This window comes from Acinonyx jubatus, chromosome D3 (genome assembly GCF_027475565.1).
Source record: "Acinonyx jubatus isolate Ajub_Pintada_27869175 chromosome D3, VMU_Ajub_asm_v1.0, whole genome shotgun sequence".
In the NCBI taxonomy this organism is placed as follows: domain Eukaryota; kingdom Metazoa; phylum Chordata; class Mammalia; order Carnivora; family Felidae; genus Acinonyx; species Acinonyx jubatus.
The window spans coordinates 31,464,712-31,492,328 of NC_069392.1; the positions used below are offsets into that span (position 1 = coordinate 31,464,712).

The following is a 27,617-nucleotide window of genomic DNA, read 5'->3' on the forward strand; positions in this document are numbered from 1 at the left end:
AGACTTATACTGAGTAATTGTGTTTAACGGGAATTGTTTGTATTTCAGGTTGCTCTTCTATTATTAGAAAAAGAAGTATTAGATAAGAATGACATGGTTGAACTTTTGGGCCCCAGACCGTTTGCAGAAAAATCTACCTATGAAGAATTTGTGGAAGGCACTGGAAGCTTGGATGAGGACACTTCGCTTCCAGAGGGCCTTAAAGACTGGAACAAAGAACGGGAAAAGGAGAAAGAGGAGCCCCGGGATGAGAAAATCGCCAACCAGATCCGAGGAGGGAGGCCATTTTAGCTTGTTGTCTTATGGTCGATTCTGGCTTTCTCAGAGAAATAAGGACACTGCTAGGCTGATCAGAACCATCTGCTGACCCGGTTGAAATGGTGGGAAGAGGAGTCCTTAGTCCTCAGCCTCTGAAGTCATAGCCAGGGTGGCAGGGTGACTTTCTGAAGGCCCAGAATGTGTCCGCGAGCCTGTCAGGCCCTCAACAGTGGCTGGGAGCGTGGAGACGGCACCCTGGCGCTGCTCCCTCCCCCCTTGGGTGGTGCCAGCCGCTGTGTTGGGGATCCACCATCGTGGAGTCTTGCCAGTGTGGGAGAGGGTGTATTTTTCTCTTGCCGTCACCCACTCTTCATTCCTGTTTCCCTTCAGTTTCCCTCTGTGGATGAGCTGTGAAATTACATTGGAGTCCTGATAAGAATATTTTAATTTGACTTAATACTTTAAAGATTGAATGCAGATCTCACGTTGCTGTTTTAATGGAATGGTTTTCTACAGAGAGCTGTAACATATCTACAAATATGAATGTATTATGTAAATATGGCTTCTTTACATCAAAAATAAAGCATACTGTACTTTTTTTCTTCGGAACTCAACAGAGGGTCACTGTTTTGTGCTCGAGATGTTTTCTTTTAGAAAACATAATGGAAAGGAATTAAGTGTTCTAACTTTGGAGAGAGAAATCCTCCAGAACCTCAGTCCTGGTTCTTAACCAGCTCCCACAAGAGGCCTGGCAACTTCTAGATTTGTACATTCTGAAATGATGAACTCTGGATATAAAGTACATTCATATCAAGTCAGTGCGAGAATCTTGTGACAATGGCATCGGTTTACATTCTCACCAGGCTGGTCATGACCAGACATTGTTCACACCACCTGGGTCTGGAAGTCAGTGTGTGACCATAGCAGGCCTGGCAGACTGTCCCAAGCCATCACATGGATTTGTTATTACAGCTTGCCTTGTGTATTCTTGATGCAGTTAAGTATGTTGTGGGAACGACGACTTCTTAGACTTAAGACATAGACGGCGTTCCCGGAGCAGCACTGGACCAACAGTGTGGGAAGTGTGACGGCAGGCTGCTCTGTCCCAGGACCGCTCTTCCAGGTGGCCCAGAGATGCCGAGCTCCAGCTCGCCGGACCACAGAAGCAGCTGTGTGGGTGCCAGTCACTCAGTATTACAGGAGCCTGGGAGCCCTCCTCAGCTCATACTTGAGTCCCTCAGCTGCTCTGCCCGGTGACCTGCAGATGTAACACATTCACTGCCTCCCTCCCTCAGGATGCTGTGGTAGGTAGTTCAGTGACGAAGGCTGTATGATTCACTTGGCCGTCAGGGTGTTGAGTGTGCTGTTCTCTACACAACGAGGAGACTGTGCTTCCTCGTACCACTGCAAGGAGAAGTGCCAGCACGCGTGGAGCTCCAGTAGGCCTTGGCCGTGAGGCCCCTGAGTGGAATAGGGTGGGTTGTGCCAAACATGAGTCAGGTTTGGTTCAGGAAGAAAAGGAACAAAGCTGTGCATGAGATGGTTGGTCAAATGGTAACCTGCATCTGCATGGCTAATGCGAAAGCTGCACTCAAACCTGTGGAGTCTGAGAAGGCAGCCGGCATGGCCTGGAGTAGCTGGCGCGGCCACCTGTGGGTTTCCTGGTCTGCACAAGGAGACCCACAGCACTGTGGTGAGCATTGCCCGTGTCGGGTCCTATGTGGAGCCTGACCCACAAAGTAGTTCAGATTTCTGCAAAAGTGAGGTCTGTCTTCACTGCAGTTCCAAGTCATGCTGCTGTGTTTAATGCTTACTTTTCTGTCTGCCCACGGCTAGGGCTTAGCCCAGAATAAATAGTTACTGGGTGTAAGCCATGGCATCACAGAGCTCAGGCCTTCTGTCACAGGGGAGCTAGGTTACACTGTGGGGTCACCTCAGATGGAAATGGCTCCAAATAACAGTTCTTTCTCGCTCCTTGTCTGACAAGGACAAGAGGGCTGTGCTCTCCGCGGTGACTAAGGCCCAGACTGATGGAGGAATCCGGCAGAGGCAGAGTTAAGGGTCAAGCACTAGCATTTAGACACTTCCACCTGGAGTGAGAGGCCACTCGCATTCTTTTGGCTAAAGCAAAGTCACATGTTCACAGCTAACTTCAAAGGGGCTGAAAGAAAGAAACCAGAGACAAAGGTGAACAGCGATGTCTGCTAATTAGTAGGACTAGCCTGGTCATGTCCTGTGGAGTCTGGCTTTACAAGACCTCTTACAGAAGTTGTGTCAAGTTTTAGAAACTGTAAGGTGGTGATCTGTTATACAGAAAACAGCCCTCAGTCTCTGCCCTGGCCCTGAGTGCTCCTGGAAGGAAGCACACAGCTCTCAAAGCTGGCCCTGCCTGGTGCCCCCTCACCCACCAAGAGCTTGCACATCCCCCTGGCTTTGGCTGGAAGCTGGCAGGTCATTTTCTGTAGCTCCTCTGGCAAATCTTAGCCCAGCTATTAGGGAAGGTTGGGACTGACCAGGACATGACACAGGGAGGTGAAAGATTCTGTGGGAGGTCTAAGGGCTGGTTGCGAATGGGGATGATGGGCTTTTATTTGTGTGTGTGCTGCTTTTATGCTGCCACCCTTAAAAAGCCTGCAGTTCAAGGAAAGTCTTTCCTCTGAGTTCATTCACTTAGTGGCAGAGGCACTTCACCCCAGGAAGAGACAGGGTACCCAAGTAACCCTTATAACAACACAAAGTAACAAATTACTGGAAACAGAGGCTGGAAGAGGCAAAGAAACAATTTTAGTGTTTTATTACGAATAGGTTGTTTTAAAGTTCCATACTGCATTCTCAATATAAGGCAACACTGCACAGCTTTGGGTTTCATCACAAAGGATGAAAAACAGGGTTTCTGGCTTCCTTGCTAATTCTCAGCATGGTCGAACACTAAACAGAAGGCGAGGTCAAGTCATTTAGCCCTTCATCGATGGCCCGTTCATTGTTTCAAGTCTTCCAGTAGAAAATCTGTCGTCTGATCTCTTGATTGGGTAGGCCTGCCAATTCTCTGCTATTCTGATGTACTTGCTTCATTCCAGAGGGCTGATAGTGCAATTCTGTAGCACTGGTGAGGGGCCTGGACCCACACAGAGCAGAGCACCATGTGGCGGCCGTTAGGGTCACAATGCTCTGGAGTTAAAGGAAGGACATCTGAACTGTGGTATCCGAGACAGGGAGGCGCCTCTATTCATTGATCTCCTCCTCATCGTCTTCAAAAGCTTCCTCACCATCATTGGCCGTGGCTTCTTGATACTGCTGGTACTCGGACACCAGGTCGTTCATGTTGCTCTCTGCTTCTGTGAACTCCATCTCATCCATGCCCTCTCCCGTGAACCAGTGCAGGAAAGCCTTGCGCCGGAACATGGCGGAAAACTGCTCCGAGATGCGCTTGAACAGCTCCTGGATGGCCGTGCTGTTGCCGATGAAGGTGGAGGCCATCTTGAGGCCGCGCGGCGGGATGTCGCACACGGCCACCTTGACGTTATTGGGGATCCACTCGACGAAGTAGCTGCTGTTCTTGTTCTGGATGGCCAGCATCTGCTCGTCCACCTCCTTCATGGACATGGGGCCCCGGAAGACGGTGGCCACGGTCAGGTAGCGGCCGTGGCGCGGGTCGCACGCCGCCATCATGTTCTTGGCGTCGAACATCTGCTGTGTCAGTTCGGGCACGGTGAGCGCGCGGTACTGCTGGCTGCCGCGGGCCGTGAGCGGCGCGAAGCCGGGCATGAAGAAGTGCAGGCGCGGGAAGGGCACCATGTTCACGGCCAGCTTGCGCAGGTCGGCGTTGAGCTGGCCGGGGAAGCGCAGGGACGTGGTGACGCCGCTCATGGTGGCCGACACCAGGTGGTTGAGGTCGCCGTAGGTGGGCGTGGTCAGCTTGAGCGTGCGGAAGCAGATGTCGTAGAGGGCCTCGTTGTCGATGCAGTACGTCTCGTCCGTGTTCTCCACCAGCTGGTGCACCGACAGGGTGGCGTTGTAGGGCTCCACCACCGTGTCCGACACCTTGGGCGAGGGCATGACGCTGAAGGTGTTCATGATCCTGTCGGGGTACTCCTCGCGGATCTTGCTGATGAGCAGCGTGCCCATGCCGGAGCCCGTGCCCCCGCCCAGCGAGTGCGTGAGCTGGAAGCCCTGCAGGCAGTCGCAGTGCTCGCACTCCTTCCTCACCACGTCGAGCACCGAATCCACCAGCTCGGCACCCTCCGTGTAGTGCCCCTTCGCCCAGTTGTTGCCTGCGCCCGTTTGTCCTGGGACAAAGCACAAGAGAGTGGCACACAATTTCAGTAGGGCTGCACGGGGGGGTGGGGGGGGGTCGGGGTGGTGATGCTGTTGTTCACACTTTTAAGACGGTCGGGGGAAAAACACCTCTTTCAGCCCCAAACTCAATTCCGTGGAAAGCAGCGCTGCAAACAACCTGCGTTGGTTCATTCTCTTCTGTTTCTGGCAGATACCAAAAGGCTTTACCACCAGGGCTTACCACAGGCGGAGACCATTTTACTTAAAGGCACTTTCCTTAATCCAATGTACTTGGATCGAGTTGGGAAAATGGAAATATTCCAATACAACTTTGCCAATACAGTTTCTCAATTAAATGTTTTATATATTTTTTCACTGGAAAGAATTTTTAGGTTGGAGTTTAGCTTATTCGGGTTATAAAAAATACAAGCCATATTCTCTGACTGGCAAGGGCAGTCCTAATTATCAGAGCAATCATCCAAACTGGACTCACTTTCTGAAAAAAAAAATTATAAGACTTTTTCAATCTAAATCAATACGTTAATACTCACTTCAAGAATTATTAGAAAAAAAAAAAAAGAAATCCGCATGTTACTACCCTGTAAATACGCTGTTATACATACTGTTAACACCCCACTTGCTTTTTTCTATGGGACCTCCAGGCCACCATATTTAGAACTAGTTACCTTATTAAAAAAGAGAAAACAGAAAAAAAAAAAAAAAGAATTATTAGACAAACCACTGAGAACTAAATTCTAGGGCACACTGTAGGGTAAATTATGAAAAGTAGTCAAGTCAGTGCTTGGTGCTGACTCCTCAGGCTCATGATGAATGTGGTCCCTTTCCCCCACCTCCATGCCTGGTTTTACTCCTCTGATGGATGGTGAGAGATAATATTATCAATTTTATTTAAAAAAAATTTTTTTTAGAGAGAACACGCAAGGTGGGGAGGGGCGGAGGGAGAGGGGAAGAGAGAATCCCAAGCAGCGTTCATGCCCAGCACGAGCCCCATATGGGGCTCGATCCCAAGACTGTGCAGTCATGACCCCGGCAGAAATCAAGAGTCAGTCGCTTAACTGACTGAGCTACCGAGCCACCCCTAGAACTATTTAATAATAAACTATAGAAACAAGGCACTGCTGTTTCTCATTATTTTAACTGGTAACAAGGCAATGTAATATATAGCTAAAATTAAAAGTTATTTAAGAAGCAAGGAAGGTTATTAAAAAGCGTTTTGTGTATTTAGTAAGCAGGTGTATTCAAATCTAGTTTTGAAAAGGATCATGTATAAAAAATTTAAAAACAAATTTGTTAGCATCCTTATCAAACTTTCCCTATGTACGGAATTTCTGAAAAGGACCAGGATGTGCCATGGGAGCTGGCAGGTGATTGGATTGTGTCAAGTGGACACAGAAAATGAGAGGAAGAAGAGATACCAAGGCCTGTTTGTCCTTCCGCTCCGAGCTAAGCCAGCGCAGGAATCACACCGTATGGACCTCTGCCCACTTATTCCAAAGATGTTCACTTGATTTTTGTCTCTACCCAGCTGGTGGCAACAATCCACCACCACCGTCCAGAGACCAGCTTCTGTGCTCCGGGTGGGCAGGTCCATACCTGACGCCAGAGACACCAGTGGGGAGCTGAGCCGGGCAGCAGTGACACCACGTAGGCTGCCTCCCGGGAGCAGCCCAGTGCTGCGTCAGGTGAGACAAGCAGGCACTTTGGAGGCACTCACGCACTGTGGGGCGAGGGCCCTCTCACTGGGGTCTGCTGCCAGCCTCCCTGGATTCTGCAGTGTACTGTGGGCGTGGCCTTACACAAGGGCCTACTTTTGGAGGAATGAGTCTTATCGCAAATTTCCTTGAGGTTTCCACAGCTTCTATCAGTGCTAAACACTGTGGGTGTTAAGTGGACGTCTGTAAAACAAGAAAAACAACCCAAATCCTGTGATTCTTAAGTAAGTTTAAAATGTGTTGACTACCAGTGACTTGTATTACATACAGAGAGACACCCGCCTTAAATATCTAAAGAAGGCCTACAGATCAGTAAGGAAAAACTTTTAGGAAGACGGGCAAAGGACAGAAACAGTTCACAGGGAAGGAAATTCAAAAAACTTAAATATCTGATGTATTCCTCACAAGGGGAATGCACATGAAAACAAGGAGATTCAGTTTCTTCCCTGTGAAGCTGAAACTGATCAAAAAGCTTGCTGATACTGTTGGCCAGAGTTGGGAGAAGGCCCCTCCACATTGCCAGACTGCGGAGAGGCATAACAGGGACTACCCTCTATGGAGAACAGTTTAGCATATGTATCAGAATTAGTCCCCTTAGACTCAGCAATTTTATTTCTACAAATTTGCCTGGACAGATCCACCCACACACGTGGAAAATGGCATGCAGACAAGTACTCGCCAAGGAGCAGTTTGCAATAGTAAAGAAAAAAGGAAACAACCGAAATACCTTTTAACAGAGGACGTAAATCAATGATGGTATCTATGTGACAGAATACAATCAGCCATCAGCCCTAGTCCTGCGTATATTGCTAAGGAGGAAAAAAAGAACCCCAAAGTACCAAATGGTGTATGCAGTTGGCTGTCATTGTATGCGTGTAACAGGTATGTATCTGCTGCTATAGGCACAGAGTGACTGCACAAATCCTGGAGTGCTGCCTCTGGAAAGGAGCCTGGGTGGGCACCAGCTCGGGGTCGGAATGAGACCACGTTTTCACTGTGCGCCCTTTTGCTCCCTTTGAGTCCTGGGCCAAGCAGATGTTTTACCTAGCTAGCAAAATGAATATTTTAGACTTTATTAGAACATTTAAAGTTGCATTTAGGAAATAAATTGAAGAAATACACAGCGCCCCAGTAACTGTGGTTGTCTCTGAAGGATGGGATAATAGGAGAGTGAACTTTCCACATTCATATTGCTTATAAAAATTTAACGAAACAAACACGTCTCTTATGATAATCGAGAGAAAATTAAAATATGAAAATGTGCCTTTACGGGGAGTTTTAAAAACAGCAGTAAGTGGGGGGATTACTACATGAGGACACCCATGCAGCAGAAAGGCACGGTGACAGTCACAGGGAATGTCCCCGTTATGTTAATGAACTCCTTAAAAAGCTGCAAAATGGTATGAGTAGCATGATCCCATTTTCTGAAAACCAAATCAACTGCCTGTGTGTGTGTGCGCGCATGTGCACGTGTGTGTGCATGTGTATGTGGGAAAAGGTCAGGTGGACACATCTGCACCGTGTACAGCACTAGTTAGCCCCGGGGAATAAAATCTCAGGGTCACCGGCACTAGGGATGAGGGGGATCCAGTTTTACCCTACACCCCTGTGTATTTGAAGAGAAAACTGTGCAGTTTTAACTTTGTGTCGAAAACATGAAACACATTTCAATATTAAGTAGCGATGTGTCCAGGAGGGCTGGACTGCCCATCAGAAGGAGGCGCAGGTGGCCCCTTGCTCGTCTGTCTCGGCCCCACCTCATAAGGGAGATCAGCCACTCACTCCTGTTGCCTTTGCCCTGTCTGGCTGGTCAAAGGCACCAAGATGACAGGCATGGCAGCACCATGTTCCATGTGCCCCACGGGCACGGGGCAAGCCCCTCCATGCTTGCAGCTCATCCCAAGAGCACCAGCCACCTCAGCCCTCCTGGTGGCCACTTCCTCGTCCAGGAGGCAACTGCGTTCTCTCTTACAAACACAGATTGTCTGTTTTCCTGCCCAGCTGGCTCAAAAATGGTCGTTGCCTTCCTGCGCCCCCACTAACTGCTGTCCACCTTTCCCCACCCAAGCTAGCAGGCAGCAGTCCGGCCAGACGCACCAGAGGAACCAGGAAGAACAAGGGCGGGGACCCATGCTCGTCCATGGAGCTCAGTCTAGGACTGGCGCACCTTCACGAAGGAAAGAACATGAGTGCAATTGTCAAATTGCTGGAGATGATTTCATTAAAACAGAGTAGAAACCAGCAATCGGCAGCAGGTAGGTGGCTGCAGGCAGACGTGCAATCACAGCAAGTCAAGCTCCCTGAACTTGACTCCTCGTCCAGCTCACACAGCTCACTTGGCTTCCTCAGTATTTACAGCATGATTAGCCACAAGGTTTTCTCTGCTCTTGACAAAAAAGAAGCTAGTGACTTCTGAAAATATTTTGCCACTGTCTCGTAGCAACAGATGTTCCCAAATATTTGGGGGTCATGAGTTGAACATGTTCTGTAATGAGATGTTGTGACATTAATCAGTGGCTCGGGACCGTAGAACACAAGGCTGCAGGCGGGTGGCAACAGGTTCCCAGGGCTTTCTGAGTCTACCCTCTGGTTTACCTCCTGCTCACACTGGGTGAGGGATCAAGTGCTCCCTGAAGCCCTCTAACCCCGAATCTGGAAGGGAAAGTTACATGTGCAGAAAGAGGCTTTCTGTTACTCCATTTTTCTCTCACAAAACTCTCTCTCACTGTCCCTGGGCATGACCGCTAATACGACCAGTGATTCATTAAGAAAAAGGGTTTGTTTTTGTCAAGTATATTCATGTGCAAAACTTAAATGCAGATAACTTTCACTTTCAAAGTTATATATTACTTCAAGTCTGTTTTTTTAAAACCACCCCAAAATAAACAGAAATTAAAAAAACAACAACACTTCATCTATACCTAGAAATGGAATGACACTGGTTTACTGTAATTTGCCAGCTCTGAAAAAATGAGCTCTAAAGCTAATGGGGGATGAGCCATTTCCCAAAGACAGTTCTACCTCTTTTATTAACTGGAGGGTGACTTAAAAACAACTATTTTGCCAAACAGCATAGTGTGTTTATACGTTGGGGACACTTCTCCATTCCTCCTAACGAGTGTGCCATTTTAACAAAATAAGAACATTCATTTAAAAAACTCACAATTCTGAAGTAAAAATAGTGTCAGCTTTAAAAATTACTATAAAAGCTATTTCACAGCAGTACGATCTTAAACATTTTTAAATATTCTGAATCAAAATTAAGGATGCATATTCTAACAAAGAAGCAAAGATATCAAACAATCCTGGAGACAATTTAAATGCAAAATGTCATTTCTAACATTCTTGAAGGTTTGTAAGGACAGTGGATTAGATCATTAGCTGGTCATCATAGGTCTGTGTTAATTTGTTCTTAATCTTTTTTGTCCCACTTACGGACAGCTAGAAAGACAAGACCAGACCTTCTTAGGCTCTCTCAGTCTTCAGTTCAAATACATTAGGCCAAAGAAAACCTCCACGATCACTGAAGCTGCTGCCATGAGAAACCAGCTTCCCACGACTTCAATAGTTTGAATCAGTTTCATAAAGACTCTAAAAGTTCAACAGGTCCTGGCTGCACGGGAGTGATGGCCAAAGGGAGGCCTGACCCTGACCGGACATCTGGGATGGGTGGGGGGCAAGTGAGCCAGAGGAGGTGGTTGGTCTCCTGAGTCCTATCAGAAACCTCCAGAAAGTGCATAAACAAGAGCCATGTCTCATCCATGCCAACATTTTTCTCATGACAGACTTAAGGCATGTAAAAGCATATGAAGCATAATAAATACCTACACCACCCATTTTAAGAAATAAAACATACCAATGTTACACAAAGCCCAATGTAACAAGTATAAGTTTGACATCTTAAATTTAAACAATGTAAAACTGGATAATTTTTTTCTATTTTCCCTCAAGAAGCAATAAGGTGTGTGTGTGTGTGTGTGTGTGTGTGTGTGTGTGTGTTTCAGCTAACCGCCCCTCCCTATGGGAACAGGGTTTACTGAGTTGTATTTTAATATTGGGTTTTCAGGTTTCTTTATGTGTCAATCCTGTTTACGTGAGTGTAAGTTTCTCTTTTCTTAAACTGACAATCTGTGCAATTTATACAGACTCTCCAAATTCAGAGATCTTTTTCCATTTCCTATAAAGCAGTTTCAATTATATTGCTCAGAGACCCTCAGTTGATACATTTCTCAGGCAAAAGCAGAGCAAAAATTGTGCCCTCAAACACTGCTAGTGGCATTAACCCATTTAAAGCAATATATATAATGGGCTTAAATACGTTCAAATAGGCTCTGACCCAATAGCTTTACTTTTGAGGATCTATTCTGTGATCAGAGTTAGAAACACAGACCAATTTATGTGAACCAAGATGCAAATATCCAGATTCTATATTACTAAATTCTTTCTTTTTTTTTTTTTTTAAATGCTGCATCCAAGGCAGGCCTTGAACTCGCTACCCTGAGATCAAAAGTCGCATGCTCCACTGACTGAGCCAGAATACTATATTCTTCCTTTCTTTAACATTTTATTTATTTTTGAGAGACAGAGAGAGTGTGTGAGCAGGGAAGGGGCAGAGAGAGAAGGAGACAAAGAATCCAAAGCAGGTTCCAGGCTCTGAGCTGTCAGCACAGAGCCTGATGCGGGCCCGAATCCACGATCTGTGAGATCATGACCTGAGCTGAAGTCGGACACTCAACCGACTGAGCCACCCAAGCCCCTTACTATATTCTTTCTTAGAGCAAAATTAGGTAAGAAGTGACTCCCTGATTATTGGCCATTATGAAATAATTACACATTATGTAACTATTAAAAATTATCGATTTTAAAATCATAAAAGTTTATGATTTTTTTACTCTAGTTCTTGGTTTTTAATAATGTGGTTCTTTATTAGCTTTCGTTGAAAAAGGCAAAGTAAAAATGAAAAAAAAAACAAATACAAATAATGTAGAAAGACGGGGGATCTCCTTTTTAAAAGAGTGGTATATTCCCTTTTATGATGACGACCACCGTGTCCTTTACTGGGCTTCCTGTTTTGAATTTAGTTGCCAGAAACCTATAGCTTAAATGAATTCTCAGCCACAAGTGAATGAATTCTCACAGTTCACTCTGTGTTTTAAATGGCCACATTTTGGGGCACCTGGATGGCTCAGTTGGTTAAGCATCTGACTTTAGCTCAGGTCATGATCTTGCGGTATGTGAGTTCGAGCCCCACCTCAGGCTCTGTGCTGACAGCTCAGAGCCTGGAGCTGCTTCAGATTCTGTGTCTCCCTCTCTCTGCCCCTCCTCCACTCACACTCTGTCTCTCAAAAATAAATAAATGGTAGAAAATAAATAACTGGTCACATTTTAAAGCTGTCTTTATGCAGTTTCATATCCTTCCTAGAAGCAGGAAAGCCATGTATTTTACATAAATAAAACTTTACCATATTTTTACATATTCAGACTCACAGACTCATGTATTTGCTTCTACTGTGCACAAGCTTCAGGAAGGGTACCTCCAAGGTCAGCAACAGGAGCCGGCCTCCTGGGAGGGAACTAAGTGGACAGAGGAGTGAGGGACAAGCTTTCCACTGTATATGTCTTCAGTTCTTTTGAATTTCCTACCATGTACTGCCCATCAAAAAAGTAGTACAGGTGACCCTTGAACTACACAGGCTTGAACTGCATGGGTCCACTTATGCACAGGTTCTTTTTGATACATAAGTACAGTACTGTAAAAGTATTTTCTCTTCCTTATGATTTTTTTTTAATTTTTTTTAACGTTTATTTATTTTTGAGACAGAGACAGAGCATGAACGGGGGAGGGTCAGAGAGAGAGGGAGACACAGAATCTGAAACAGGCTCCAGGCTCTGAGCTGTCAGTACAGAGCCTGATGCAGAGCTCGAACTCACAGACCGCGAGATCATGACCTGAGCGGAAGTCGGATGCTTAACCGACTAAGGCACCCAGGCGCCCCTCTTCCTTATGATTTTCTTAATAACATTTTCTTTTCTCTAGCTTACTTTATTGTAAAAATACACTACAGAATACACACAACTTACAAAATATGTGTTAATCGACTGCTTATATAGTCGCTAAGACTTCCAGTCAACCGTAGTTAAGTTTGGGGAGAGTCAAAAATTGTAAGTAAACTTTTGACGTGCAGGGTGTCAGCACCCCTTAACCTCTGCATTTTTCAAGGGTCAACTATATACTTTTCTTGATGAATTCTATTAATTTTGTTTGGTAACACTTACTGAGACTGAGGCAGATTCAGCCAACTGTAATTCAGGTTTGAGAAACCTTAGCTATCCTCCTGAATATATTACATATTCCACATCTTCTTTACACACACACACACACACACACACACACACACCTTGCCATTTGCAATGACGTGGTTGGAACTAGAATGTATCGTGCTAAGTGAGGTAAGTCAATCAGAGAAAGACACCATATGATTTCACTCATATGTGGAATTTAAGAAAAAAACAGATGAACATATGGGAAGGGAGTAAGAGAAGAGAGGGAAACAAGCCACAAGAGACTCTTCACAATAGAGAATAAACTGTGGATTGATAGAGGGAGGGGTGGAGGATGGGCTAGATGGGTGATGCGTACTAAGGAGGCACTTGTAATGAGCACTGGGTATTGTAGGTAAGTGATGAATCACTGAATTCCACTCCTGGAACCAATATTGCACAGGATGTTAACTAAAATGTAAATAATAAAAAAAAAAAAAGACAACTTAGCTATCCTCTCAGATTCTTACCAGAAACTTTAAGGGAAGAAACCGAGCAGAATTCTCTGTGGGGGTGTAGTTCTGTGCAGGTGGCAGGCACAGGCTATTGCTTCCCTCAGATTCTTACAGAGGCCCAGATGCTTGGGGGCCCTTCATTCCACAGACTGTAAAACTGAAGGAGCCCAGAGAAGGGGACTGATGGCAGCAGAGGTGGCAGAGCCGAAATTAGCCACCAAGTTTCCCTTGTCCCCATTCAGCGCTCTCTCTTTTTGGCTAATTTCACTCAAAGGGCTTACAAAGAGTCTACATCTGCTAAGAATCTAGACCCACTTACTAAGAGAAAGTGAAAGACGGCACTGATCTGGTATTAAGCAAACAGGGGGGAGTCATCCTTATTTCCTCTCGAGCATACAGAATATTGTTCTCCAAACCAAGTCTATTTATCACAAGGCCCCGAGGGAGCAGTCCACTGAACTGACAGAGACTGACACCAGCTGGTGGTAAGGGCAAGGGAGTGGGGGTGGGCAAAGGGGTTCAGCTCTTCTAGAAACCAACATGCATCGCCCATGGATGCATGAGCAAGCATTTCTGTAGGACAAATTCCTTAAACTGAAACTGTTGAATCAAAATTCTTGATTTGCTGAACCCATTAAGTTGTTCTCTGACAATGCTTGAAACTGTCATTTCCCCCAAACACCTTCACCAACACTAGCTGTTAGATTTTAAACTATTAGCCAGTCTGTTGGGAGAAAAATGTCTTGTTTTAATGACTCCTCCTCATTCCCAATTACTGGTAAATTTTGTCCCCAGGTATAACTTTTCTTATCCTAGTGTGAAGAGGGTATTTTCCCATTATATTTTACAGTTGATTATTGCCTTTAAGGAGATCAATTTGTCCCAGTTTGCCTGGAACTTCACCAGTTTCAACACTGGGAAGTGTAGTGTCCTGGGAAACCTCCCAGTCCCAGGCAAATCAGGACAGTTGGTCACTCATAGCAATAATGTCTGAGTCTTTTTATCTTGTGTCTGGTTGCCTTACGGAGGTCTTATAAATGCTAATCACTGTTCATTGGACAGCCTATCTGGAAAATCCAAGAGGATCATTCCACCTTCAAATAACAATTTTGTCTTTTCCTTTAAATGGTTTGTATCTCTTTTCTTTCTCTGGTCTTTATGCACTGGCTAGAACCTTCAAAACATGGAATATAGAAGAGACAGTGGACATCTTTTTCTCATACCTGACTTTGCTGGGAATACTTCTAATGTTTCGCCAGTGAGTATGGCATAGTTATGTATTTTGGTAGATAATTCTTTTTTCTTTAATGTTTCTTTATTTTTGACAGAGAGCATGTGGGGAGCGGCAGAGAGACAGGGAGGAGGAGGAGCCAAAGCAGGCTCTACGCAGACAGTAGACAGCTTAATGTGGGGCTCAAACCCACAAACCACAAGATCATGACCTGAGCTGAAGTCAGACGTTTAACTGACTGAGCCACCCAGGTGCCCCTTAGTAGGTAATTCTTAAATTCTTTCTATTTCCAGCTTGTGCAGAAGTGTTTTTGTCTTATACAAGTCAGGAACACATACTGAGTTTTATCAAATATTTTTGGGCACCTATTAAGGTGTTGTTTTTCTTAATCTATTAGCTGGCTTCTCAATGTTGAACCATCCTTGCATTCCTAGGATGTTGATCATATGTATCAAGCACTTTGCATGAGAATACTCTAGATAAATAGGGTTTAAATGACAAAGGATTTTCTGTTACCCTCAGTGAAACTATCTCTATCCCTTCCAGAGAAGGGGTTGAAAAGTAGATCTTTGATACATTTAATTTCTATACCATAATAACTTTAAGCCACAGATCAGCCTTAGGAGTCTCTCATTTGCTTGTAAGACACTTTGCCTTTTACAGGCACTGAAATTGTGTTTGTTGATTGAGGTATGTCGGTTGATAAGTAGTATTCTTCCCTCCAGGCATATTTCTTACTCTTACATTGGTAATTTTTGAGAAAAGAACATAAGTGAAGTGAACGTGTGGTATCTAACATTAAAATACAATTGTCAAGTGGAAGATTTTCACATCTACCACCATCCTGTAGCCTCTACCTTGGCTCTCAAGATAGAAATGGCTATGTATGGCCACATGTTTACACAGTGTCTTTCCATTTTCTCTCTTCGTTCCCCCAATTTGGTAGAGTATCTCTACTAAGTCCTGAGCACTGCTATCCAATAGAACTTTCTACAATGAAGGAACTGTTCCATATATCCAATATGGCAGCCACTGGCTATATGTAATTATTGAGCACTTGAAACGTAGCTAGTTCAATGGAGGAAGTGAATTGATTTTATTTAATTTTTTATTAACTTTAATTTAAATAGCCACATGTGGCTAGTGGCTACCACACTGGGCAGCAGAGTCCAGAAGAGTCTCTGCTTAGGGTCAATTATAGTCCAACTCTTGAAGAAGTTATTATCGGAAGCTTTGCCTGTCTCATTGGTTGTGTATGTTGTCAGGGTCACAGGGAAGTAGATGATACCCAGAGGATTCGTAAACTCTGTGAACGTTCATCTTGCTGAGTCACCTTTACAACAGGTGCAGAGTGATCCTGCTACAAAGGAGCAGAATAAAATCTTTCAAGATGCTGTCTCTTCTTGAATATTTTGAAAATTCCCCCTTTGAATGTTTTGTCAAGTAACCTGGACTCTAAACACCATGGCTACAGGGTGATGGAGGCTGGTAGCACTTAACAGTATCATTTCACTTAATGTTATATAATTTTATTTAGGAGTGTGTAGAGGGACAGGTGCTTTATCTTATCATGTTTTAGGTGGAAGAAGGAGGGAAGGATTTGCCCAATTCTGACAAAGCAAAATTCACATGGTGCCAGCCTTTAGAAAGAAAGCAAAATAATTGTCTATAGGAAATGGAAGAAAAATATAGGTCTAAAAACACTGAAGTTAAAAAATGAGTAACACACCAAAACAACTTATCACTGTCATATTATGATAGCAATTTATAAGTGGAAGAAAGAAGTTAATGTCTAAAAAATTTGTTAAATCAGTAACTATCGGCTGGGGCACATGGGTGGCTCAGTTGGTTAAGTGACCGAGTCTTGTTCTGCTCAGGTCATAATCTCATGGTTCATGGGTTGGAGCCCCATGTCGGGTTTTGCGCTGACAGTGTGGAGCCTGCTTGGGATTCTCTCCATCTCTCTCTCTCTCTCTTGCCTTTCCCCTGCCCCTCTCAAAATAAATAAATAAACTTAAAAATAAAAGAACTATCAACATAAGAATTTCATTTAGAGACACAGACATTACTTTCCTAAAGAAAATACAAGAATTAAAAGGGGCACCCTATGATGACACTAGGGACTGTTGATTTCCATTCTAAGCTTTTCTTTGCCACGTGATGCTTTTAATCTTGCACATAAATTAGTTTGGTGTTAAAAAAAAAAGAAAAAAAAAAAAGAGAAGCAGAAGCAAGCAGGAAAGATGGAACCCACCGAAGATGAAGTTGTCAGGCCGGAAGAGCTGCCCAAAAGGCCCAGACCGCACACTGTCCATGGTGCCCGGCTCCAAGTCCACCAGGGCAGCCCTGGGCACGTATTTCTGAGCTGGAAGAGAACAAAGCCCACCCACAAGGGTTACTTTCTGGTTTCCAGAGTGATGGGCTTCCCTGTAGCAAGTCCCCCCAGCACAGCTGCCTGGGTGCTACAAAACAGGGTTTCTTTAGAGACAGACTCGGCTTTCTTCGAATCACAGAATCTTAGCACTGGGAAGGGCCTTGGACAGCACATTCCCACCTTAAATTGTTCAGATGAGGGAACCGGCCCAAGCGTGAATGGGCAGAGCGAGGAAGTTCCGGGAATAAGCAGGATGAGAAATCCGGTCTCCTGACTTCCTGCCTTCTGTATTTTCCACTTCACCCTGACACCTCTTTCCTGCTGGGTGGTTTTACTTTTTTAGCTCCATGGAAATAAACTGTATCTGTTGCAGCAAACTGCTGTGTTGCTGTGACATTCTTTCCACTTTTCGGCACGTCCCTCATACGTACACACTAATGGATCCAAGCTATAGTCTGAGCACCTTGTTGCAGGTGCCAGCCCACAGGCTGTTTCTGGAAGACACTCTAATGAATGAGATTTGCTGTGCAGCCCTATTGTTAGCAAGCACATTTTCATGCCTCTTGGGCAGGAAATTGTTCCCTAGTGAGGATGGGGTTAATATGATTGCCCATAGGCTCTGCTCTACAACTCCAGTCCTATTAATGCACACACCCCACTGAAGCAAGGATATAAACAAAGTGGACCTAAGGGTTAACAGGAAATGCAATGTATCACTGGATTTTTTAGTGCTATCTGGAAATTTCATATTCTATGTCCTGCTGATCCAGGCCTTTTCTTACAGCTGCTGAGTGAATAAAACCCAGTGCTTTATGTATACTGCTCTTCCCAGCTCTTGTGTGGACAAATAGCAAATGAATCCAAAAACCAGAGTAATTATTTCTGGGGCTATGTGTCACGTATATGGAAGTGCAGCATCTGTCATTTTCTGAGTGTTTTTTCAACATCTTCATTTTTTGTTGTTTTGTGAAGGGCACAATTCCACTTTTATAATAAAATTGTTACAGAAATAGTGCATACATGTAGCCACAATATATATGTAGATCTCCAGGGCAAGGGTGAAATGATTCCCAACCCTGGATAAACGACAGCCTGCGGTTTTTACCCAACTTCACCAATTACCCAGAACTTCAGCTTCCAGGGAGCATTAAGAGTTTTGGGAGGTTGGTAAAGGGGCAGAGGAGTCACTTAACGGAGTGCTTTTCAAATTTTCAGCCAAGAATCTCCATTAAGAGATACATTTTAAACTGAAGAAAAAAGCAAAACAGAAAGTCGGACAAGACCCAGTAAGTGATTTCACAACACCAGCTAACGGGTTGTCTGGTTCAAGAGTTCAGAGCCGCGTGATAGGCCAAATTCGGCTTTTTGAAATAAACTGACGGCGGATTTCCCGCCCCATGGGGAGTGAGGAAGGAACCGGGCATCCTGCTATATCCCGGGAAATTTTCCGAGAGCAAACTACCCTTGCGCGGAGGGCGGCATCCAGAGAGCCAGTCTGGGATCGGGCGGAGAAGACGCGAAATGGCCGGGGTCCTAGAGGAGGAAGGCCGAGTCAGGGAGAGGGATGGCCGAGGTCCAAGAGGGGGGGTGGCCGAGGGTCCGGGCAGAGATGGCTAGGATCCTGGGCGGGGGCCGGGGGGATGGCAAGGATCGGAGGGGCAAATGGCTGGGGGACGGCCGGGGTCCGGGCAGGGGACGGCCGAAGTCTGGGAGGGGACGGCCGGGGCCCGGGCGGGGACGGCCGAGGTCCGGGAAGGGGACGGCCGGGGTCCAGGCAGGGGACCGCCAGGGTCCGGGCGGGGACCACCGGGTCCGACGGGGAAGGGCGGGGCCCCGGCCGCGCCGCGCTACTCACAGGATGACTCATTGTAGTAGACGTTGATTCTCTCCAGTTGTAGCGCCGAGTCACCCACGTAGCCTCCGGCCGGGTCGATACCGTGTTCATCGCTGATCACTTCCCAAAACTTGGGAAGGGCGAGGCAGGGGGACAGACGGTCAGAACCCGGAGCCTAGGGCGCCCTCCCCCGCAGCTCACTCCAGGGCTGGCCGGGCGGGGCAGGGCGCGCGGGGCCCGGCTGCCGAATTCCAGGCGCGCCAGAGCCGCCGGCGGCCGCTCCCAGCTAGAGCGGGGATGGGGTGAGGGGCAGGGGGTCCCCGGCTGTGACGCCCCCTCCTCGGCCGCGCCACTCCTCGAGCACTTCCCGGGTGCCGCGCAGGGCAGGGTTGGACTCCGAGGACCGAGGGGCACGGAGGGTGCGCACCGGAGCGCCGGCACCGAGGGGTCGAGCCCCGACACCCTAGGCCTGCCAGCTTGCCCACCCGCAGGGAAGCCCAGTGCCCGGCCCACCTTGGTGCCAATCTGGTTCCCGCACTGGCCCGCCTGGATGTGCACGATCTCCCTCATGGCGGGCGCCGGCTCTGCGCTCGGGGCACTAGCTGTTCGGACCGCGGCGGAGACTGCGGGCCCGCGGCGCGCTCCCCGGGACTCGACCCTCCTCTCACTCTCCACCCCCCCACCCGGGCCTCCCGGACCAATAGCTGCGGGCCTCGCCCTCCCCGGCCGCGCCCCCTCCGCCCCCGCGGTCCCCGCGCAACCCCGGCTCCCCAGCTCCTCGCGCGCCCCCACCCCTGGCCTCGCCCTCTGGGGCCGCGCCTCCTCCGGTCCTGGCGGGCCTGGCGCCTCCCTCCTCTCCGCCGGGCTCCCGCTCCTCGTCCCCCAGGCCTACCTCCCCCTGCACCCCGCCGCCGGTGCCCCACCGAGGCTCGCCTCCCTCTGGGCCCTCTTCCTGGGGCCGCCTCGACGCCGCGCAGTCCTAGGAGACAGAACAGAAAGGGGAGCCGAGGAACCCCTTGCTGGGGAAGCCTGGCCTGGCCGGGAAATGAGCCAGTCCCTGGGGCGCCCACCGAAGCGGGTTTGGGAACCGAGATAGGATGAGAAGGTGGAGACTTTAAAAGTGGGGAGGCAGGCGGGAAGGACAGGGCTCCGGCCCCTCCGTGTCCCACTTTGCTGCCCCCCCCCCCCCCCGCTGGCCCTTCCCGGAGGGAGGCTGTTCCCGCTGAGCCGCCGAGGGCAGACGGGGTCCCACCCAGAGTCGCTCGGGAGGAGGGGTCAGGTTCCAGGGCCGCGCGGACCTGGCAGGGCCGGCCCAGGGCGCTCTGCAGCTGCGGGTGCGCTAGGTCCCCGCCGGCTCCCCTCCCGCGCCGCGGGGTTAAACCCTGCCGGGAGAAGTGCTTTGGGACATGAAAGTGGAGTTTTTCAGTGTGACTGTGACACTCGTCCCCCGCACCCCCTACACACACACACATCTAACCGCGCGGGCTTTTGTTCTTATGTCCTCGATTTCGCGCCTCTCCGTCTGGAAATACAGATATCATTCCATTTCGACAACTCTGAATCATTTGTAGTGGGATTTAAAGTGAATACCTGGCTCCATCTGACAATGAATACACACACGCGCGCGCGCACACACACACACACACGCACACACACGCACCCCACACAGTCGTCTAGGAAGCCTCTCTACTGGGAATCAGCGATGAAAAGCTCTTTGGCCCCAGGAGAGCGTAGAGGGCCAGGTTCTACCCCTGCCGGCTCCGTAGCCTTCTCTATTCCTGGGTGCCAGGGACTGCCTTCTGCTGTTGGGAGGGAGGTGTGCCTTTGCGGATGTTCTTTGAGTAAACGCAGCTCTGGAGGAGTGAGGACGTTAGAAGGAATGTTTAATCATACAGGTCTCTCTTCTCCATCCTCAAGGGGCCACCAGAAGGCAGGCAGATTTCCAACCAAATGAACCAAGCCTTCTCTGGGGACTAGGAGATGACTCTCTATGCAAGGCATGGCTCCATATTTCTTTCATAACCTGGTGCAGCCCTGATCTGTCTTTGAACTCTGCTCCTCCTGCTTCCCAGTGTTTGCTGGACAGCCCCCGCCCTGGGCACCTGTTTTCTTCACACCCTCCAGCAGGTAACAGTCCCCACTTGTTAGGGGCTGCCCTCCGGGTTCTCTAGGCTCTGGCCCCTACCCTCCTTGCTCAGCTGCCTGGTTCTTCCCCTCCCCCCAGTGTCTGCCCCACCCAGCCTGGGCCCCTCTGCTGCATGCTCACCACCTACACCCACACTTAGAACTCTCTCCAGTCCGTTCCTATGGACAGTTCCAGCTGGCAGGGCTCACTCACTCCTGTGCCCGGGCAGCAGATACTCAGCGTATTCCCTTGGGGAATCAAGGTTACTTCTGGGCGTGAATTAGGCGCTTGGGGTGCTATCCTTCCTCTTCCAGGCGGTCTTGTGTGGTAGAAAGGAGTGACTACCGGCGTGAGTCAGGTTGACTTGGATTTCAATTCCAGTTCCGTTTCCAATTAGCTTTGTGTTCACTCAAATTCTCTGGGCTTCAGTTTATTCATGTGGAAAACGAAAGGATTATCCGAGGGACTCTGATTCTGTGGCACCTTCAGTTGGAATGTACAGCCACCAGAGACTTTTGCATGAGTTTCCCTGTGTGAGCAGTTTAGGTAGGGAGACTGCGGAAGGCCTGGACTGGACCCCCTCCCAGGCCAAATGGAAATGCCACACAAAGAGGAAGCCACAATGCTCTTTTCCCCGCACCAGCAGTTTCTTTTTAGATATATGAACACTTTGGGAAAGTCCGAATGTGGGTCTGTGCTTGGAAAGAGGGGGAGAACTTTAAACTTTTTTTTTTTTGGAGTTTTACAAATGTTTCCAGTTTTAAGGATTAACTTCTTTAACCTTGGGGTCTCTGGCCCTGACCCCCTCCCTCACCCTCTGCAATGCCAGGAAAGGAAGTGAGGGGCTCACAGCCTTGCCCACACTCTGTCATCAAACGTTAAGCCTGAGATGAGCCGGCTGTCCTCTCCTGAGTAGTCAGCACCTATTTAGGCTGCTTGTTGTCATTGCCCAATTGAATTATTGACTCCAAGTAAACGCTCCCAGCCTGCAGCCTCCAGCCTCCAGCCTCCAGCCCTAACTTTCAGTTTGCCCCCCCTCTCCCCTTCCACCTCCATCTCACACTGGGAAGAGCCTCCTGTGCTCCTGTGAACACCCCAGTCCCCCCAACCCCCACACAGCCATCCCTGGGCCACTCCTTCCTACACATCAATGTCCCTGTCAACCATGGGGGGTGGGAATCCTGGAAGCAGGTTGGGATGTTTGCGAAGGGCATCCTCCCATCCTGGGTGCTGAAGCAGTGGTCTGGGCCCTGAGTGGGCACCCAGGGGCCATGCAGGAAGAGGTGCAGCCCAAGGCCTGGACCCTCTAGTGTGTGGCAACATGTTAACAAAGGCTGTTATATTATTATTGTATTATCTTCTCAACTCTCCCACAGGTTGGTAAGCTTCTCAGATGCAGTGATGGTGGCCAGGAAGGAACGGTGAATGAAATAGTCTAGTGAACGGAGGACACAGACGTCTTGGCCACAGTCTCAGTTTCCCTTGGTAAAAAGCTGCCTCCAAAGGTACGATAGGGAGCTGTTTTCCCTTCATGGGGACACAGAAGGGATGGATGAATACAAAGTTCCATGTGGCTGAGAAATAGGGCCTCTAAGAGAGGAAGCAGACCTCCAGGAAGGGCTGCCAAAGGCTACAGGTCCTTGAAAACGGCACAGTCTCTCTAACCCATTCTAAGTCAAGTGGGATGAGAGAGAGAAGATGTGAATCCCCATTCATTCTAGAGCTCTGGGGTGCCCCCGCAATGTTGACTGGGCAGTTAGGGGCACAGGTCCTTTGGATCTAATCCAGTCCCACCAACATAAACGTGTTCCGGGTGCCATGCTGGTTTGGGAGCCAGTAAGCTGCTAAAGCTGCCTGACAGCTCTAGGCAGATGGATAAGCCAAGGGCCAGAGAACTGAGAAGACTGGGCCCAACTCTCACCTGCAGCCCCCTCCCCAACCCCCTTTGAGTTTCTATGAGTTCATCTGGACAATGGTGATCAGATAACGGGGCACACCCACCCACGCTCCCCCTCTGGCCGCTTTTGTGTTGGGTTGGGAACAAAGATAAAGATCCTGTTTTACATACCTTTGCTAGAGGAGACAGGTTTGGGGTGTGTGATTAGAAGATATCTTTGTTTTTATGGAATCGCTAATTCCCTGGAGTGTGACAGGAACAGCGTGTGGTGTGGGGCTGCCTGTTCTGTTCTACATGGGAAGTGGATCGGAAAGTTAACTGTGACTCTTAACCCTGCATCCTGGAAGTTCCAGGTTTACATAAAATCTGTTTCCTCACTAGCCAGGGAGAGAGTAAGACCAGATGATCTTAAAATTCCCTTGTAGCTCTCGCTTCTTGTCACTGATCAATACCTGTCCTAACTTGAATCATTCAGGAGCCAGCTGATCAAAATGCGACCTCATTGTCCCATTTCACCTATTTCTAAGAAAGCAGTGAGCGTATATCCATGAAGCACACAATGAAGAATAGACATTCGTGCACAGAACTGAGTGTAGTAAATCAACTGTATAACAAACACGATGTGACATCTATCTGATGGGAATGGAATTGTTGCCATGTTGTGTGACAATGAGGTAAAAATGGACAGCATGTCTTGCTGTAGTCAAATGGCTTTACCCAGGCCAACCTAACTTTGCTATTTTCCCAGTCATGGAATCAGCTCTAACACTGACCATTTTCCCTGATACTGTGCACAATATAAGTCTTCAGTATGTTCTAGAAGGAAGGGCTCTGTGTGAGGTGACAGAACTCTGGGATCTGACCCTGGGATCTGGAAGCCTCAGCTACTTCCTCAGCAACATGAGTGGGGGGTGGAGTGACCATATGCAAAGATCTTGAGTGCAAACATCTAGGGCTCCCCCAGGACCCCAGGGCCACCCTCAGGGGACCTCCCCCCTCACTCTCCCTCACCCTGGCCCCTTATCTTGCACACACACACACACTGCAGGGTGTGTGGGGTTAGGGGCTGAGGCCACAGCAATCAGCCCAGCACTGTGGAGGAGGGAAGAAAAGTGCTGGGAGGAGGCAGAGGCCCTCATGGGGAGCTGCCCAGGAGAAGGGGTTCTGGAACATCCCAGCCAGGTGACTTAGGCTGGAGGCAAGGGGACGTAACGAAAGGTGCCTTCATCAGGGATTTTCTTTTTAACTTGTTAATTTATTTTTTAGAGAGAGAGGGAGAAACAAAGCGTGAGTGGGGGAGGGGCAGAGAGAGAGGGAGACACAGAATCTGAAGCAGGCTCCAGGCTCCCAGCTGTCTGCACCGAGCCCTATGCAGGGCTTCAACTCATGAGGGAGTGGTGAGATCATGACCTGAGCCGAAGTCAGATGATTAACCGACTGAGCCACCTAGGCGTCCCCATCTAGGGATTTTTAAAACCAGCTGAAGCACGGCAATTTTCAGGACTAGTCTTGGGCAGTTTATGTTTTTAAAAGTAATCTTTATGTTATTTTTCCGTTGAAAACTAGTAGATGAGTTTTGCAAGATGGAGATTCTGGAGAGTTGTCGCATGACATTGTGAATGTCCTGAATGCTGCTGAATTGTATGCTTAACAAGGGTGAAGGTGGTACATTGCATGTTAAGCACTTTCTTTAAACCACAATTTTAAAAAGGGGTGGGGTAGTAATAGACAAACTTGACAAAACTTGGAAAAGACTGAAAAGTGAACAAAAGACAAAATCCACCCCCAAACACCATTAATTAGTTAATTAATTAATTGACATTTTGACACATTTCCTGGCAGTCTTTTTTTTTTTTTTTTTAGTTAACATATAGTGTAATATTAGTTTCAGGAGTAGAACCCAGTGATTCATCACTTACATACAGCACCCAGGGCTCATCCCAACAAGTGCCCTCCTTAATGCCCATCACCCATTTAGCCCATCCCCTGCCTACCTCCCTTCCAGCAACCTTTCCTGGCAATGTTTTATTCTACAACTAGTTTTCTTAAACTTCATTAGGTTCACGTTGCCTGTGTGCTTTAAAACAATGAACTTTGTAAACATAGCTTCTTCAGGTTTGTATGTTGCCTCCTAAAACCATCCTTACTAACTGCACAACATCTTATAGAGTATTCTAATTATTATTCTATAGATCTTATAGAATATTCTAATTATTATTCTAATTATTCTATTATTCTAATTATTCTTCCAATTATTCCCTTCTGTTTGGCTATTTGGGTCGTTTCCTGTTTTCCACTACTCTCAATAATGCTTCAACAGACATCTTTGTGCGTGCAATATTTTTGAATATTTTTGAATTTAGAATTGAAGATTTGTTCCTAAACGTGCAGTTGCTGGATCAAATGCTATGATTACAAGGCTTTAGATCCATGTTGTCAGTCCTCTATCCAGAAGAGAGGTCTCCCTGCAGGGAAGAAGAGCTCATTGCAACCTGAGGGTGAGAATCTCTTAGTAGAGGAGGGAGATCCTCACGAGCCCCCAAACCTCCTCTCCCAGTCCCGGGATGCCTGGAATTCTTTGAGAGAGAGACAAAACCTGTGCTTTTCCCTTAAGGAAGAGATGCTTTAGAGGGGCACCTGGCAGAGACTTGAGGTCTGGTGTGTGTGAATGAAGGTGTGGGGCCCTGCCCCGTTTAGAGAGGTGGGATCCCTGGGAGCCCCGCCCCCTGCATGCCATTGAGGAAGGTCTGTCTGGAGTCTGCCCTGGGGTGAAGGAAGCTTCCCTGACACAACTCTATAGACCCCACCAGGTCACTTTACTCTCCCCTTCCTCCTGGGACTTCATTTGCAAAGAGTTTTCTTTCCATTTTTATGTGACTTCTGCAGTGTCCTCTCCTTGGGAATGTTAGAGCACCCAACTCTCCCGCTAATAAAGTGAAGTGACTTGCACTAGTGTATCATGGAGCTTGGAGATTGGTCAGAGGGTTTAATTTCAGCTCTGCCACATGGGTAAACGGGGGATATAATTCCAGTCTTAAAGGATTGTTGGGCGCATTGTGTGTTGGGAATGTAAAGGTTCTTTTCATTTGACGTCTGCCATACGACAGGCACTCAGCATGTTTGGCTTAAAGTAGGTACCTTATAAATGATTAATCTCTCAGCCCTAGAGTTGCGGAAGACAACCTTGTTTTGTTGCAGTCACTGGGCTATAAAAAATTAAGTTTGGACTGAGTAAAATAGAAATTGATTTTTCAAAACATTTTTATAGTTTTTTAAAGTGTATTTTATTTATTTTGAGAGAGAGAAGGGGTGGGGGTTGCAGAGAGAAAGGGAGAGAGAGAATCCAAAGCAGGTTCCACACTGTCAGTGCAGAGCCTGATGTGGGGCTCAAATTCAGGTACCGCAAAATCATGACCTGAACCGAAATCAAGAGTTGGACACTTAACAGCCACCCAGGTGCCCCTACAAATTGATTTAAGTGATTATGTGATTTGAAAGGGTGTGTGTGTGTGTGTGTGTGTGTGAGAGAGAGAGAGAGAGAGAGAGAGAGAGAGAGAGATACTTAATTCGTTTTTGTTTAAAATCAAATATTTACCTGGTGATATAACAGTAAGTGTTGAATTCTATGTGTTAGTAAGGGAAAAGAGAGGGCAGGAAGAGGACAAACGGGAGGAGACAGACTGGCAGATGGACTTTCATGGGTAAAAGGAGAAGGAGAAACAGAGAAAACGGGCCACGCGTTTCCACTGACATATCTGCCAGTGGAAGCACCCACGCCTGTCTCTCCCTGGGCTCTCCCTCTGCCCCGCTGGACCCGCTCCCTGGCAGGGCCTGGGGTATCAAAGCTCCAAGGTCACAGCCGTATCAGTCTGTTGTCTGGTTCTGTCGTAGGATGCTATTTTGAGTGTTAATGATTCATTGATTTACTCACTCTTTTCTTCAACAAATGTCACATGCTTACTGCATCCCAGACACTGTGCTATGGATTCTGATTGTAATCGTCATGAAGTATTAGTAACCTCTGCAGCAGACAAAGAAGTAACAATTATACCGATGTGACGTGCTGGGAACAAATAATGATGGCCATCGTTCTTACTATTCAATGACTTGGCACAATTTGTTTCATGTTAATATGAAGGAAGAAAGTGATGGAAGTGAATGAATGAGTCTGCCCAGAAGTGTGAGAGGGCAGGTCTGGGGGAGACATCACTGAACAGAGAATTGCAACAAGAATTACTTGTACAGGCAGATCAGACACCCCCCTCACCCCCCACCAGAAAGCGTGAGAATGATCGGCTAGATGCTCAGGACTCAAAGGGCCCATTCTAATGAGATGAGGGGTCTTCCAGAAAGGCTGGGAGTCCCCAGTAGTGAAGACGACCACCAATGGTGCAACCCAGCTTTGGGGCAAAGAGCTGCAAGTCCCAAGGAGTGGGATTTCCTGGGGACCTCCTGAGACCTCCGGCTTCTCCTCCTGAGGTTGACCCATAGTTTCTAGCATCTTGTTTGTAATGAATCCAGTGAGCATTTGTATGCATGCCAGGATACATTTTTTGTGATAAAAATCTTATGGGCCTAAACTTGCGTCCATTGATTCCTGGAAAAAGATTGAATTTATCCCCGCCCTGAGCCTTGACCTTTGGCTCAGCCACAGAATTTTGTCTCCCCGTGATTTGGACACTGCTGTGAGTCCCCCTAGCCTGAGCCTCTGAGCTTTCTATCTGCAGCCCAAGCCTCCTGAGGAGCTGAGACTCTCTCCCTGCAGCGCCTGCTGCTTGTTTCTTGTTCCCTTCAGCGTCACCTCTGTTTGTTGGTCTGATTTACACCTGTGTCTTCTGCTTGGGAGCCCCGGCAATGTGCTCCAGCCACCTTTGGGACTTCTGCTTGTCACCTCTGTCAGAGGCCCTCAGGCCATTTCCCTCACCTCCTCCCGGCACGTGTCAGCTTGCCTCTCCCTGCTCCAGGATGGGTCCGGATTGTTTGGACCCGTTCATCTTTTTTTCCCCAGCCCTTCCTCTCACTAACTCAGCTGTTACATAATGACATGGTGCCAGCAAAGATATTTAAACCTCGACTGCATTTTCACAACTAGAAGCACACACGGGAACGTTCAG

The 27,617-nt window shown here is 47.6% G+C and overlaps 2 protein-coding genes across 3 annotated transcripts in view; one reads left to right on the plus strand and one right to left on the minus strand.

The window, feature by feature from the left end:
• AFG3L2 (AFG3 like matrix AAA peptidase subunit 2) overlaps positions 1 to 872 on the plus strand; it is a 40,243-nt gene extending 39,371 nt beyond the window's left edge. The window contains exon 17 of the mRNA XM_027068440.2: positions 49 to 872. Coding sequence (XP_026924241.1) covers positions 49 to 291 — 243 coding nt within the window. The 3' untranslated portion in view covers positions 292 to 872. The remainder of the gene's footprint in view (positions 1 to 48) is intronic.
• Positions 873 to 3,020: 2,148 nt separating this feature from the next.
• TUBB6 (tubulin beta 6 class V) lies at positions 3,021 to 19,155 on the minus strand. Of its 2 annotated transcripts, none has more exons than XM_027068441.2 (4): positions 18,995 to 19,155; positions 18,503 to 18,611; positions 16,528 to 16,638; positions 3,021 to 4,544 (listed from the first exon to the last, which is right to left on the minus strand). In XM_027068441.2, exons 1-4 carry the CDS (start codon positions 19,049 to 19,051, stop codon positions 3,481 to 3,483), a joined length of 1,341 nt encoding a protein of 446 aa, XP_026924242.1. In that variant the 5' UTR covers positions 19,052 to 19,155; the 3' UTR covers positions 3,021 to 3,480. The 2 variants fall into 2 exon arrangements, with proteins under 2 accessions (XP_026924242.1, XP_026924243.1); XM_027068442.2 differs by lacking the exon at positions 18,995 to 19,155 and adding an exon at positions 18,110 to 18,180 and having other exon boundaries at positions 18,503 to 18,617.
• Positions 19,156 to 27,617: the final 8,462 nt, after the last annotated feature.

Bases quoted from the DNA above. Each gene is read 5' to 3' on its own strand.
- TUBB6 (XM_027068441.2), bottom strand. From the start codon at position 19,051: ATGAGGGAGATCGTGCACATCCAGGCGGGCCAGTGCGGGAACCAGATT. The intron at 18,612-18,994 runs GTGGGCCGGGCA...GCCCTTCCCAAG, and splicing joins GGAACCAGATTGGCACCAAG to TTTTGGGAAGTGATCAGCGA. The intron at 16,639-18,502 runs GTGAGTAGCGCG...GTTCTCTTCCAG, and splicing joins CTACTACAATGAGTCATCCT to CTCAGAAATACGTGCCCAGG.